This window comes from Pholis gunnellus (genome assembly GCF_910591455.1).
Source record: "Pholis gunnellus genome assembly, chromosome: 4".
Classification (NCBI taxonomy): Eukaryota; Metazoa; Chordata; class Actinopteri; order Perciformes; family Pholidae; genus Pholis; species Pholis gunnellus.
Genome location: NC_136530.1, coordinates 16,071,600 through 16,084,626, shown reverse-complemented (window position 1 = coordinate 16,084,626; position 13,027 = coordinate 16,071,600). Strand labels below are relative to the sequence as shown.

Here is a 13,027-nt window from a genome sequence, read left to right as displayed (position 1 = left end):
TTAAATATGAAGCTACAGCCAGTATCAAAGAAGGCCAATTTGTTTGTAAATGCTTTGAAAGAAGGAGATCTTAGAAATCAACAGGTGTCAACAGGTGAACTGGTAACGACTCACCGCCGAGGACTATACCGTGCAATGCAGTGATTTGAGGCCCTGTAAGACCCCAATGCCCCCCCCCCCCCCCCCCTCCAAGTGATTGTATTTCAACCAGTCTCGAGAGGCAAAAAGAGAGAGATGCTAAATGAAGTTCAGATTAAGGTACACAAGTTTCATCTGTAGATTCACAACCTAGTGTGAGTGTCTTTCTGCCTCCGTCTGTTGGAAATGAATAGTTGCAGGACTTACTTTATGACGTTGCCTCTGTCAACGTTGGCTGGGAAGCTGAAGGCTGGATTCCACGCGAGGCAGAGACAGACAAGCTCTTGGGCAGATATGCCTAATATAAGACGGTATGACATAATTATGAGTGAATTGGGTTTTAGCCTGACAATACAATGCACCACTGAGTAGCTTTCATTGGAATTCATTAGTTCTCTTTGCACATCATGCTTACAATAGAGAGCACTCAAAGTCGGCTGTTTTGCTGAGTAAGATATGACGCCGGCTCAGCACCTATGACTGCACAATGGACTCCTCAAGGATGAAGCTCTCAAATTTTGACACAAAGTACCTTTATTTGTCTACTACAAAAAGCAATGTTTCCAACAGCTCCAACTATATCACAGAATGAATGAATTAATGTCAAATACAAGGAGTTACATTTTTACTGCCTGCCTCCTGATAGGTTGTTACGTTAAGAATAAAGACCACAACACAACTTTACCAAGGGGTTAGCAAAGACCAAAAAGGACTCGCCACTAACTTTTAAATGACTTAAAGAACAACTGTATCCACGATAATGAGTTATTGCTAATACTTAAGAAGGACTTTCTTCTGCAACATATCCATTATGTGAATATAGTGTAATTGTCATATGTGATGTATTATGCAGTGCGGCGTGGTGTCATAGTGTACAGTTTTTGCAGTTGGTAGAGAAATTAGACAAACAGGATATAACATGTTATTTCTGCTGTCTGTGGCTTCATTTTTAGCCCACAGACATAACAATGGTATTGATCTTCTCATCTAACTCTCACTGGGGATCCCAACTAGCGAGGCGTGAGTGTTCTGTCATTTGATCCACACTTTGGTAAACGTCTCTGCCTGTCCGTCTGTCAGCAAAACGGCGAGTAATTTAAACAGTTTTCTTTACAGATTATGCTTCACTCAACGCGTCAAAAATGGACTAGAAGCATAAAAAAACGTGGAGGGTCTCTGTCAGAGGCGCGTTTTGCCGGGCCAGCGTGGATTAATGCATTTAACAAAATGGAAGCGTTTCTGTTCTATGAGACAGATGTCAAAAACGCTTTTGGTGGGGGATCGTCCATCAGCAAAATTGTAAGGATTGTAACGATTCCTTTAAACCACTAAATTCATTATATGTGCTTTTTTTGTAAGCTATTCTATCAAATCCAACCTTTATTACTGCAAGTTTCAAATGTGCATATTAATACTATTTTAGCTGTGTACAGGGCCTTGTTTAAATGTCTAGGATTGACACCAGAATGTGTAAATCACAGATCTGTGGGTGTAGAGTTAGGTATAGCTGTGTGTGGATATTCTGTGAGTAAGTCATTTCTTTTTATATATATATATATATATATATCCACAAAAGAGTGCACAGCCACATAACAAGCAGGAGCAGATTCTGATTAATATTTTATCTTTACCGGTGTGAAACCATGATGACACAACATGGCACGTTTAGTGCTCCTCACTTCTTTTCTTCACCTCCTCCCCCAACTCCCTCTTCCTGTCCTCCCCTCTCTGCTCCTTTAATCTCCTCGCTCCCCTCCTTCTCTTTTGATATCTCTTTTTAAAAGGTCTGTGTCTGTACATGCTTGCAACACACACACACACACACACACACACACACACACACACACACCTACACACCTACACACACACGCACACATATTGAAACACATGAAACAACATTTCTCATTATTGGTCCAGACCAGCAAGCAGCTTTGTAATCACACACACACAAACACACACACACACACACACACACACACACACACACACACACACACCCCTACCTACCTACCTCCTCTGGTTTTCAACACACATCTTTCATACACACAGTGATTCGTATTTTTTTTTTCGGTCTCACTCACACACACAGATGTCAAACACAGTACTGCACAAAGCCACAGCCCCAGCATTGAATAGAGCCAGAAATAGCTCTGGGTTTGACTTGGAATCGGCTTAAGTCTTCAAAGAGAAATGTTTGATGTAGCAAAGGGAATGAAAGAGTGAGAGGAGGGTGGTGTGTGTGTGTGTGTGTGTGTGTGTGTGTGTGTGTGTGTGTGTGTGTGGGGGGGGGGGGGGGGGGGGGGGGGGGGGTAGAATGAAAACTGAGGAGAGAGCAGAGCAGATCTGGTTCTTATATCCAGCTGTAGAAAAAGGGGGGGGGGGGGGGGGGTGGTAAAAAACTTCAAAGAATCATGTTGCCATGGTAACTGGTGCTTGCTTTTAAAGACCCACCCCTCGCTGCTCCAACACACTATACATGTAGCAAATAAATTGGTGGCAGCATAGCAGTGTGTGTACTGGGTGCCGACTTACTAGTACTTTTATATTTGTCCGTCTCCCTGCCTTCTGCTGCTCTCCGTATCCAGTAGAGATCATATTGATGTCTGTGCTGACGGGTACTACTGCAGCTAATTAAAACCCAATAGGGTTAGCAGCTAATGCCTCACATTCCCTGTGTGAAATGATTGGTTTAGTTTTATCTGGCAGCTTCTTCATGTTTTTCTGTATTGATGTTTTGAAGTTTGTTCCCTCTCATTATCACTTCATAGCTGTAGTGGATCTAAATACCGGTTGTAATCAGATCCTTCTCCACGTCTGTCTTTTCCGTTTCAGTGTTTGTGCAGACTGTGTTTTGCCAGTGTTCGTACTCTTTTGTTAAATGGAGTTTTTAAGCACAAGCTAAACATGTTCACCTTTTCAGAGATAAAGCACAAGAGTCAGAAGTTATACAGACGAGTTACATATCATTTTAATTTACTTGATCTGCTTTGATTCAATCGTTCTCACATTTTTAGCAAACAGCGTTGTGGATGGCAATGTCTGTTTGTGAATTTGGCGGCCCACCACTTTAGTCCACACTAAAATATATCTTAGCAAGTATTGGATGAATTGCCAGTGATATTTGGTATTTTATTATTATTTGGTACTATTTTATAGATAGTTATAAATAGCCTACAATCATATTTTTTCTTGTCTGTTCATAACAGTTCCATGTTTCTTTGTTCAGCTTTTTTGTCCTTGTTTTCAGCTGTGTGTCTATTTCTATCTTGTTCTTGAAACTATGTGAAAGTAAATTGAGACATTCAGGCCGGTGTCGAATCCCTTGTATGTGTCAATAATGCTAATTCTGATGTTAATAACCCTGAGAATAAACATGTTAAGTAGGTAAAAGGGCCTAAATGCTCATGCCACATCCCTGTTCATATATCGTAAAAAACAATTGTTGTTGTTGTTTATATTACTTTGTTATTATAAAGGCCAATGGTTATAATGCTGTAACGGCCACAGACTATGTACAGCTGTGACCCCTTTGCCTTTTGAATCCATTTCTGTCCATTTTGTTCGCCTTCCTCAGCCTCTGTCCTCGTTTCATGGCCATGTGATCACAGGGTTCTGTCATCCATTAAGAAGAACTCGGTAGTTCTGGCTAGCTAGTTTGTCCCTGGAGCGTTTCCTGTCTGCAGATGGATGGATGCCCAAAGACTAAAGCTGAAGCTCTGATGCTGCCAGTGACTTTAAGTCTGCTGGGAACAGGGAGGTTGTTTACGTCTAAAATTATTTCAGCTTTTACCACAGGGTCATAACTGAGGCCCCATGGTCGTCAAGAGAGAAAAATCCAGTTTGTCAGTCAGGATCTCTCCTCTACACTGTTGGGCTCTCGGACGTAATTGGTGTTTGGAGCCCTTGAAAGGGTGAGGCGTATTAATAGCAGTCCACTAATTACTTTTTATTCTCCTTTCTTCCACTCTGGTGAGACATGAAGAGAGGATCAATGATTATTATCCTCAACATGATGATGTTGTCTAAACCAAAGAGGAGTGTTCAAAGCAGCTGTACCCAGAACGTTTCCTCCACGTGGTTTGATGCTGACCCAGGACCAGCTGGACAGAGAGAGATGGCATGGCAATGAATCAAAACCAAAGTCATTAAATCATGTTAGTCAACTTTACAATAATTGATCAAAGCAGGTTGCTTTCAATGTTACCGAACATCTTTTATGCTTTAAACAGACTGCGCTTTAATGTTATGTTTTTATTGCCACGAGGTGTGACTTGTATCATTACTGTGCTTTAACATGAAAAGTAACCCGCCTGTAGTCCACATGCAGTAAGAAATGACCACAGCATCAAGATCTAAAGAGTAAAAATACAAAAGTCAAATCAGCGTGAAACTAAAATGTTGGGTTGAATGAATGTTTTTCACGGTATTACCTTAGTTATTACTGAAAGATGATCATTTTCAGTTGGTTACTTTAAAGGGACAATGCTTGCTTACTAACACATCAACACATCATGCAGTATTTTTGCTAAACTACTTGACTGTTGGCGCTAGCTTTTTATTTAACAGTCTGACACAAGAGCTGCGTATCAATCATCAAATAAGCATATTTCCCAAGACTGTAACCCAGCCCAGATGTTAAAGTATTCCAAAAAATGTCATCACCCTTTTCAGTGCCTGTGCGCATAAATACGGGCATGGGTCAAGACAATTCGACTTGTTTGCCTGTCCTAAGTGTAAAGTAGGGACTGATTTAAATTATACTGCTTTCTATGTGAACATCTTCTTCCTCCTTCAATATTAGGGACGTCTATATACAATATAATTACAATATAAATGAGACTAAAAATGCAACATTAGAGCATCATGGAACAGAGCACACAAGCTAAATAATGCAGCCATAAAGAGATTAGATTTTGTGTTCTTTGTCTCTCTCTGCATATATTCTTGAGAGTGACTTCTCCAGTGGATATTCTGAGTGCTTGTGTATCAGTGTTCATTTCTACCTGTCTAGCATACCTACTTTGTTACTTAAAGGCCTTGTTTTCCCCGAAGGAGTGTTGCTGTTAAAGCCTAACAAGCCTCTATGTGTCACTGTCAACCCCTGTGTTTACTGATTACTGCAGTGGGGAAATTGTCGTGCTCACTTAGTTGCATTTGGCTTTGGCTTTATTTACACAGCATGAGAAACTCCGGTTGTAGCATTGCCTACTTCTCACACACAGCGACGCCTCCCCTAACAGAACAGTACTCTCATAGTAGAAGCTGTTTAACCAGACTGAATATGGCTTCAAATTGTATCTCGACTTCCACAGGTAACAAGTGATATTAGATCCTGAGCCAAAAATGTCCTGTTCCTGTGTATTAAAAATGTCTCTCTTGGTCAGAGCTGCCTTTTTGAAGTCAGATGTGAAACCCCAGAGTCTTCCTGTCTTGCTTTGAACAGGACCTCCCTGCATCTCCCCCCAAAATCTCATTAAATATATTCACAAATCGTGAATCCTGGAGTAATCAGCTTCACTTTCTCCCCTTTATCTTCCCAAACCAGGTGGCTTTGTGGATCTGTGCTGTAATTAAAATAATGCAAATGGGGTAGTCCTGCAAAACAAATCCTTCTGTCTCTGTTAATGAAGACCCCTATAGCTGCTTTCTTGTGTTAAGAAATGTTTAGCTCTGAATAAACCAGCAGCTCTCTCTCCACAGAGACATGCCAGTCAGACAGCCAGTCAGGATTGGTAATTTTACAGACAGACGTGTTGCTTTGGCTGAGCTGCAGACTGAATATGATCCAAGTGACAATAAAATGAGAGCAAGTCAAACTGGTGCCATACATTTTACCGCTTTACAAGCCAACAATCTCTGTAGTGAAGAATTGATTTGGACATGTTGTATTCATCATACCCGTTGTTACCAGTTCTTTTAGAAATCAAACATAAGCTTTTAAGTGATATTGGTGAGGTGCAGATATAATATTGCTAATATGACTATCTTTAGAAGTTGTTGTTATTATGTGGAAAATTAAAGATCTGCTTAACTGACCAAGTCTTTAACAGACAGTCCCTTGTTGACACATGTTGAGTCTTTTTCTGACCCCTTTCTCTAAACGCCTGTGGTAGCACTACACACACACACACACACACACACACACACACACACACACACACATGCACACATGCACAAGCATAGAGACCCTTCTTACCTAGTCTATGATAGAGATGCATGCACACATAACAGGTGTGGAGCAGAGAGAGTTCAGCAGGTTTTTAAAATCCTCCAAACTCGACACCAGAGCTTTGATGAGGTCAGCTCTGCCTCTGTGGCTGAGAGGAGACATTGACCATATCATTTAAAAAAGTTGTGGCATCTAGATTTCACTTTGATTTATTTTAGTCTGCTTCACATTATGTTAATTCATACAGTATTTCTGTTTGCACTAGGATCTTTATACATTTTCTCCTGTGCAAATATTGCAACCGATTCAGGAAATGAATTCCTGTCAAAAACAGTCACCATTTGTGTACTTCAAAATAGAGAATGGCTTGCTAATAAACTACAGTGTTGCCTGTTGAACTTGGAGTTCAAGGTGAAACAACACAATAAAAACAGGGATTTTCTTGGGAACTGATCATGTATGTGGTGCACGCACTACGTCTAACCAATAATACCCTTGTGTTTGTAAGTGTCTAAAAGACGGCCATGCAAACATCTGATGGCGGCTGCAGCCAAGGACGCAGACAGACGACCCATTCAGGAGCCCAGCAAAGACTGGCGGCAGGAACTCTTTTCTGCTGCAGATCTCTGGTTTGCAAATCGTTAGTCCACTGCATCAACCACACTTGTATTTTACTGGCAGAGCCATCCATATGGATTGAATGTTGAGGTGACAATTGTAATAAAAAATGAACATGAATAAAAATGTCAGTAAAAAAAAGTAGTGATTAGTTCATCCTGAAGAAGGACCACTGTTGGCCATGAAATTAACATCAAAATTGTCCACATCATCTACACTTTTTGGTTGGTATATTCAGTAAAATGACTCACTCCACTGCTGTATGTCTGTCACAAAGGGATGTTGTTAAAAATATGTCTGCATTTGACTGACGATATTTCAGGGGAACGATCACAGTGGGCAGACAGCTATCCTCACTATGATCAAGACCGTGACTAAACATGTTTGACTGACTGACTAAAACAAAGAAATGACATATTTATAACGTGTCGACTCACCAGCAAGTGACGCTTCATGAAGACATGACAACACACAGTTGATGCAAAAAGGACTTGCGGCTTTACTGGTGTTACAGCTTCTTGTCAGGCCTCAAGCCAAACCTTACTCTGTAAACCTTTGTGTAACACAGGTGAGTATTTATAGCGCTTCACAGCTGCATCAGTGGTAATCATTTGTAAGATTTCTTTAAAAGCCTTCCATGTGGATTTTATATGAGTTTATGGGTTAGAAAATGGAAAGACTCAACTGTCAATTAAATGAGATAAAGCAACCAATGCAACGCCACCAGAGGCTTCATTACACAGAAGGTATGTTTTCATCCCATTTCATCCGTCCGTCTAAACAGGCTGTCTCTAAAAGCTAGAGATGGTAAAGAACAACTTGTATTTTTTGGTAAACAAATAACCATGAAATTGATATTTTGTGCCTGGATGCAACATTGGTTAACAAGACAATCTCCCAAAAGAGGTCAGCTGTGGGATGGGTCGGAGTGCAGTTCAACTTCATTGCCTCACATCATCTGCCTTGACTACAAAATTCTTGAGCAAATAAAAAATGTATTTTGCAGTCTGATATCAAAATGGGAATTGCCCAAATACACGAGCCTCTGGTCTTCCTCAAAGCGGCCCAGACAAAGAGAAATTGAAGCTGCAACAAAAGCAAGAACTGGAATCTTACGGGAGTGGAGTCTCTGCTGTTTGCCGGTTGCTTCAGTGTTGCTTTCTTTCACTCATGTTCAAATGCTGTAGTTAATTTCCCCACAATCCACAATCTGCATGAGATGCGATAGGCTATCACACGCTAATTTGTTTCATGCCTAAAAGCAGAGGATCTCTCTTTGTGCCTGTTTGGAGTTTTAGCTCAAGTGCACTATTGTGTCTTTTCACGGTCTGTGTTGTTATCGGCAACTGTGTTTAAAGACATGATCCCACATACTGACAGTGTTTCATGCAGAAAAGATCTAAAAAGATCCTGTAGCCTCATCACAACTACAGACTCTGTAGGATATATATATATATATATATATATAGTAACCCCACTTCAAGATAAATAAGAAAGAAAGGAAAGAAACCTTATAAAAGTTACTAGAATTAATGTTGTTTTTTTTAAGCAACATGCAGGAAGAAACTTACACTGGGAAGGCTTTTTATTGGCCAGTTGCAGCAGTTTTGACCCACCTCTGCTGAGGTTTGACCCTTTTTTGTAGAAGAAGTTCCTTACTAGACACCATCTTACCTCAGGATAGTAAAATGTACTTGACTTTTAAGCCAGGAATTAAATAGTTGGTAAATAATCAAGAATGTGTCTCCTGCATTGTATTGCTGGCAGTGGAAAGGCTTTGTTGTTTTCTGGTCAAAATTTATTTTTTGAAGTTTTACGTATTTGGAGGATCATTCGACGCCGGGCGTTTCTACCGGTGGCTCTTTTTTTTTTTCAGCTGCAGCTGAAGGCACCACGAAGCCCTGATCCATTGATCCGCAGATCCAGGCGCCGCTAGGGCTCTTGTGTTTCCACGCCTCCCACTTTCACCCCCATTGTGGTGAATCTCCGGCTCACACACACACACACACACTTTGCCAGACTTCCAGGAGTTGGAGCGACTGACCGGAGACGGAACACAGGACGACGATAAACAAAACAAAAAAAAGGAAACCCGTTTCTTCTTTCACGCATGGATCTACTTTCTTCTCTTGAGGGATTTCGAGGAGCTGCAATGGTTCCCGTTGCTGGGGCTTTCGGAGACTCGCACCGGAGAGAAAGGGCACACGTCCTCTACGCTGCAAAGTTGTGAAAGTAGTTTCCCTTGAAGTTTTTCTTCCGCCACCAGGTTCAGACTCCGCGTTTCTCCAGTCTGTAGACTCACAGCCATCATGGCGAGGCGGACGGGGGAGAAACCTCTGGGTTTGTCGCCGAATACGCGCGCTGCTCTCTGGGATAAACACCTTCGGTTTCACGGGGGAATGTTGGCTTTTTCTTGGAGCTTCGCTTTAATCTGCTCGGCTCTTTCTTGTGGATATTGCGGAGCCGAGACGGAGTTTTCCATCCTGGAGGAAGCGCAAGTTTTGGCCGATCAGATGAAGAAGCTGTCCTCCCAGGAGCTGGGAGTCTTAACTATGCAGGTAAACGTGGAGGACAAATGTGCGTTTTTAATCGCGCTCGTGTCTGTGTAACGCTACAACGATGATGTATTTCTGTGCCACTTCGTGTTGGAGCCAAACCAAACACGCAAAAAAAAAATCACATAATTGCAGAGGGGGAAACTTTGTTGACTGAAATGTTGCGGTGTTACGAAACAATACGCTCTTTAATCGCAGCGCAACAACATGCGCTTTGAAGATGGGACGCATTTATCTGGGACACGAACACGCTGGAGGTTTGATGCTTTCTTGGTGACTGTGCTTCACTTTTATCATTCCACAACTTGCTTAAAAACACGATATATATATATATTTTTTTTTTTACATAGATCACATTTGCTGTGTGTGTGTTCGTACTTGTCTGCTGAAAAGGTGCAGACACTGCTATAAAGCAACATTTTTATTGTGGATTGGCCCTCATCCAACAACCTCGTCCCTATAAAGACTCACACAAGCCAATGTGCAGATAAATAAGCTGGTTATTATTCAACACGCCTTCAAGTGTGTGTGGGAATCTTTGCTATGCAGGTATCCTGAACATCAAATAACAAGAATACATCTGTTTGATATAAACTGGCTGCAGCCCACAGACCCAGTCAGACAATCAGCTTTTTAGTTCATGATTTAATAATGATTAAACTATAAATCAGACTTTGTTTGCTGAGATTAAAGAGCAAATAAACTACGGCAATTATCAACATGTTTGTAGATTCATTTAGTCATCGACTAATTGATTAATTGTTGCAGTTGTGCAGCTGACAGTATTTTAGTGTTTTATTAGAAGTGAGGTGGTTCATGCCTTTAACTTATTTTTGTATTATTTCGGAGATATCGCACTCATTTGTCTAGCTATTGGTAACCCCATAATGTTAGTGCTTCCTCATGTTGGATTTATACGCCTTGATTGGTCAGAACTGAAATAGTCAGGTGATTCAGCAATTTTTGCAAATATGCCAAAATAGTTTTTAGCTTATGAGTGTGAATGTTTCCTGGTATTATTCAATGATAGTAAATTGAATAACTGTTTGGAAAAGTTCTTCAAATTAAATCATTTTAAAGCAAAACCTTCCTCTGCTCCACCGTCTCAATGTTGAGGAGTTTGCTGTTTATGTTTTGTCATACGTGATGATAAATGCACACTTTGGGTTTTGGGCTAACAATAGACATGTTCCACTATTTTCTGGCTTGTCACAGACCAACCGATCCACCAAGAAATCTCTCAGCAGATTAATCGCTAATGAAAACAATTGTCTGCTGCAGCCATGATTTTATTTTTAGACGTTACCATGTGATCACAACCAAAACACTAGTTCACCATGTCCGTGCGTGCAGACCTGCGTTGAGTCACCAAATGGCAGGAGGTGTAGGGTGCAGTGCCCGTTGCTGCAGGGTGTGAGGGAGGGGGAGGGGGGGGGGGGTTGTTTAGCACTTCAGAGGCGGAGGAGCTCACAGGCCCTGAACACAGAGGCGGGGGCGGGGGGGGCCTGCCCCCAAATGGTGTTTCATCTCCTCTGCTTCCACACTGAGCTTCCTTCATCCCGGCTCTGGGAGTCTGCTTTGAGGGCTTCTTCTGATCCGCCTCTGTCGCCGCTCATCCTTCTCCAAGCTCCAGTTCGCTTTCTCGCTCCTGTTCTTTCCGTCATTTTCTCTGCTGTCTGTCCCTTCTGCTCTGTATTCTTCTCGTTTCCTGCTCTTGCTGGTGCTCACAGTCAAATGAATCAGCCCGTAGTCTTTATTTCTCATGTCCACAGTACAATGGTTCTATCAGCTGCAAATATGTAATTCATGCAAAAATAGTTTTCTCTCTCTATTTTTTTTTTTTTTTTAAAGATTCATTCAGATTTCATGTAGCCCTTCCCGGTTATTTAGGAAAACATGCATTTCTGCATCACCTCCTGTATCGTGAGAGACAGCCATGTTGTTGTACAAGCTGTAAAAATCCGACTTGGCATGAAGCTAGTGCGAGTTTGATCGAAGCGGTGCCTTTCATGGAATGGTCGGGGCAGCTTTCCTCAAATGTAAGAGATGTGCGTCCAGTAACAACAGTCCACATCTGCCCGTGAAAACAGGTGTGTGTGTGTGTGTGTGTGTGTGTGTGTGTGTGTGTGTGTGTGTGTGTGTGTGTGTGTGTGTGTGTGTGTGTGTGTGTGTGTGTGGAGACACCTGCTCTGATGCTCAGATGTGGCCTTACTGGCTGCCTGCAGGTGTGCCCATTGAACTGGATTCCAATTCATCTTTCTGTCTCTTTGGCATTTTTGCCTTTTTTCCCCCCCTGGTGCAGTGATTCAGCACCATTGACTTTTGAATGCAAATTCTGAATTCTGGAGTCACCAGCTGTAAATCATTATCTCTTCAAAGCATTTGTTGTGTGTGTGTGTGTGTTTCCTTTCTTGGCACAAAGACGCCAAAGTTCACTATTTCGGAGAAGATCTGAAGGTTTTTGTTATTAAGCGAGCGTGCCGGCATCTCCACTTAAAGCGTAATTCTACCTCTCTCCGCTCCACCCCTCATTTTCTGGCAGATGTGTAATTTGAGGCATTCCATGTCGGTGCGTCTGAGTCACTGGGTCAACCTTGTTCAATCTGTCATTGAGTTCTGCAATTATCACGGGACACAGGGGTGTTGATGCTCTTTTTTCAGGTGATAGGTCAACATTTCAGCGGATGTTTTATTTAAGTTTCTTTTTATGGCATTCTGCTACAATCTAGTTATTTATTTTTATGAATTCAGTTGATTTCTATCTGATTATTGCAACTACAAAGTGTAAAGTATGCTGCAGGGCTGCAACTTACTGCTATTCTTGTCAATGATTAATCTATCTGTAATATTATTGATTATGTTATTATGTTATTAGTTTTGAGATATATTTCCTTTTCCCCAGACATTTGTTCATGAGCCGTCTTGATTAGTGTGGCCTCTAGTACAGTTTTAGTGTTTTGCATTACATTTCCATAATTTCCCCATCATTTCCATAATTCTTTGTCATTGTACTTCATGTGCTATTTATCAGAGATGCACCGATACTGACATCGGGTATTGACCCGTCACTGACTCAATTAGGTGGATTGGGTGTCGGGGTCAATAAGCCGATCTGCTATTGGATACCATTGTTGTCATAGAAGAATGATCCCAGTCTCTTCCACACAGGGAGGCATACGGCTTATTAATTTAACCCTGGTATCGGAACGGTACCATGTCCTATTATTTCTTTAAAACACACGTTGTACGGCTTGTACACAATTTCTTTTTCTATCTTTGATTTGTTGCAGCCTGGCTTTGTCTTTTATTGTGTAGATCAGATGGTTGAGAATATTCTTCCACATTAGCAATTGATTTCATATATCTGAATGATTTCTGCCACGCAACTTGTTCATTGTGAGAATAGATCATCTTCTCTGATATATGCTGAGCATTTTAAGGTTTTTTTTGGGGGGCTCTAGCCTTAAAGCTGGAGGGTTTTACACAGCAATTTGGACTTGTATGTAAATATTCCATTTAATTTCCTTTTCCATATTATTAAAATGCG

General features: G+C 41.3%; 1 protein-coding gene across 2 annotated transcripts in view; it reads left to right on the top strand.

Annotated features, from left to right (window-relative positions):
* Positions 1-9,234: 9,234 nt before the first annotated feature.
* Positions 9,235-13,027, top strand: part of cachd1 (cache domain containing 1) — a gene marked incomplete at its 5' end in the record, with an annotated part of 75,330 nt that continues 71,537 nt past the window's right edge. The window contains one exon of one of the 2 annotated variants that reach the window (XM_079157253.1): positions 9,235-9,483. In XM_079157253.1, coding sequence (XP_079013379.1) covers positions 9,235-9,483 — 249 coding nt within the window. The remainder of the gene's footprint in view (positions 9,484-13,027) is intronic. The other variant, XM_079157254.1, reaches the window with a different exon arrangement.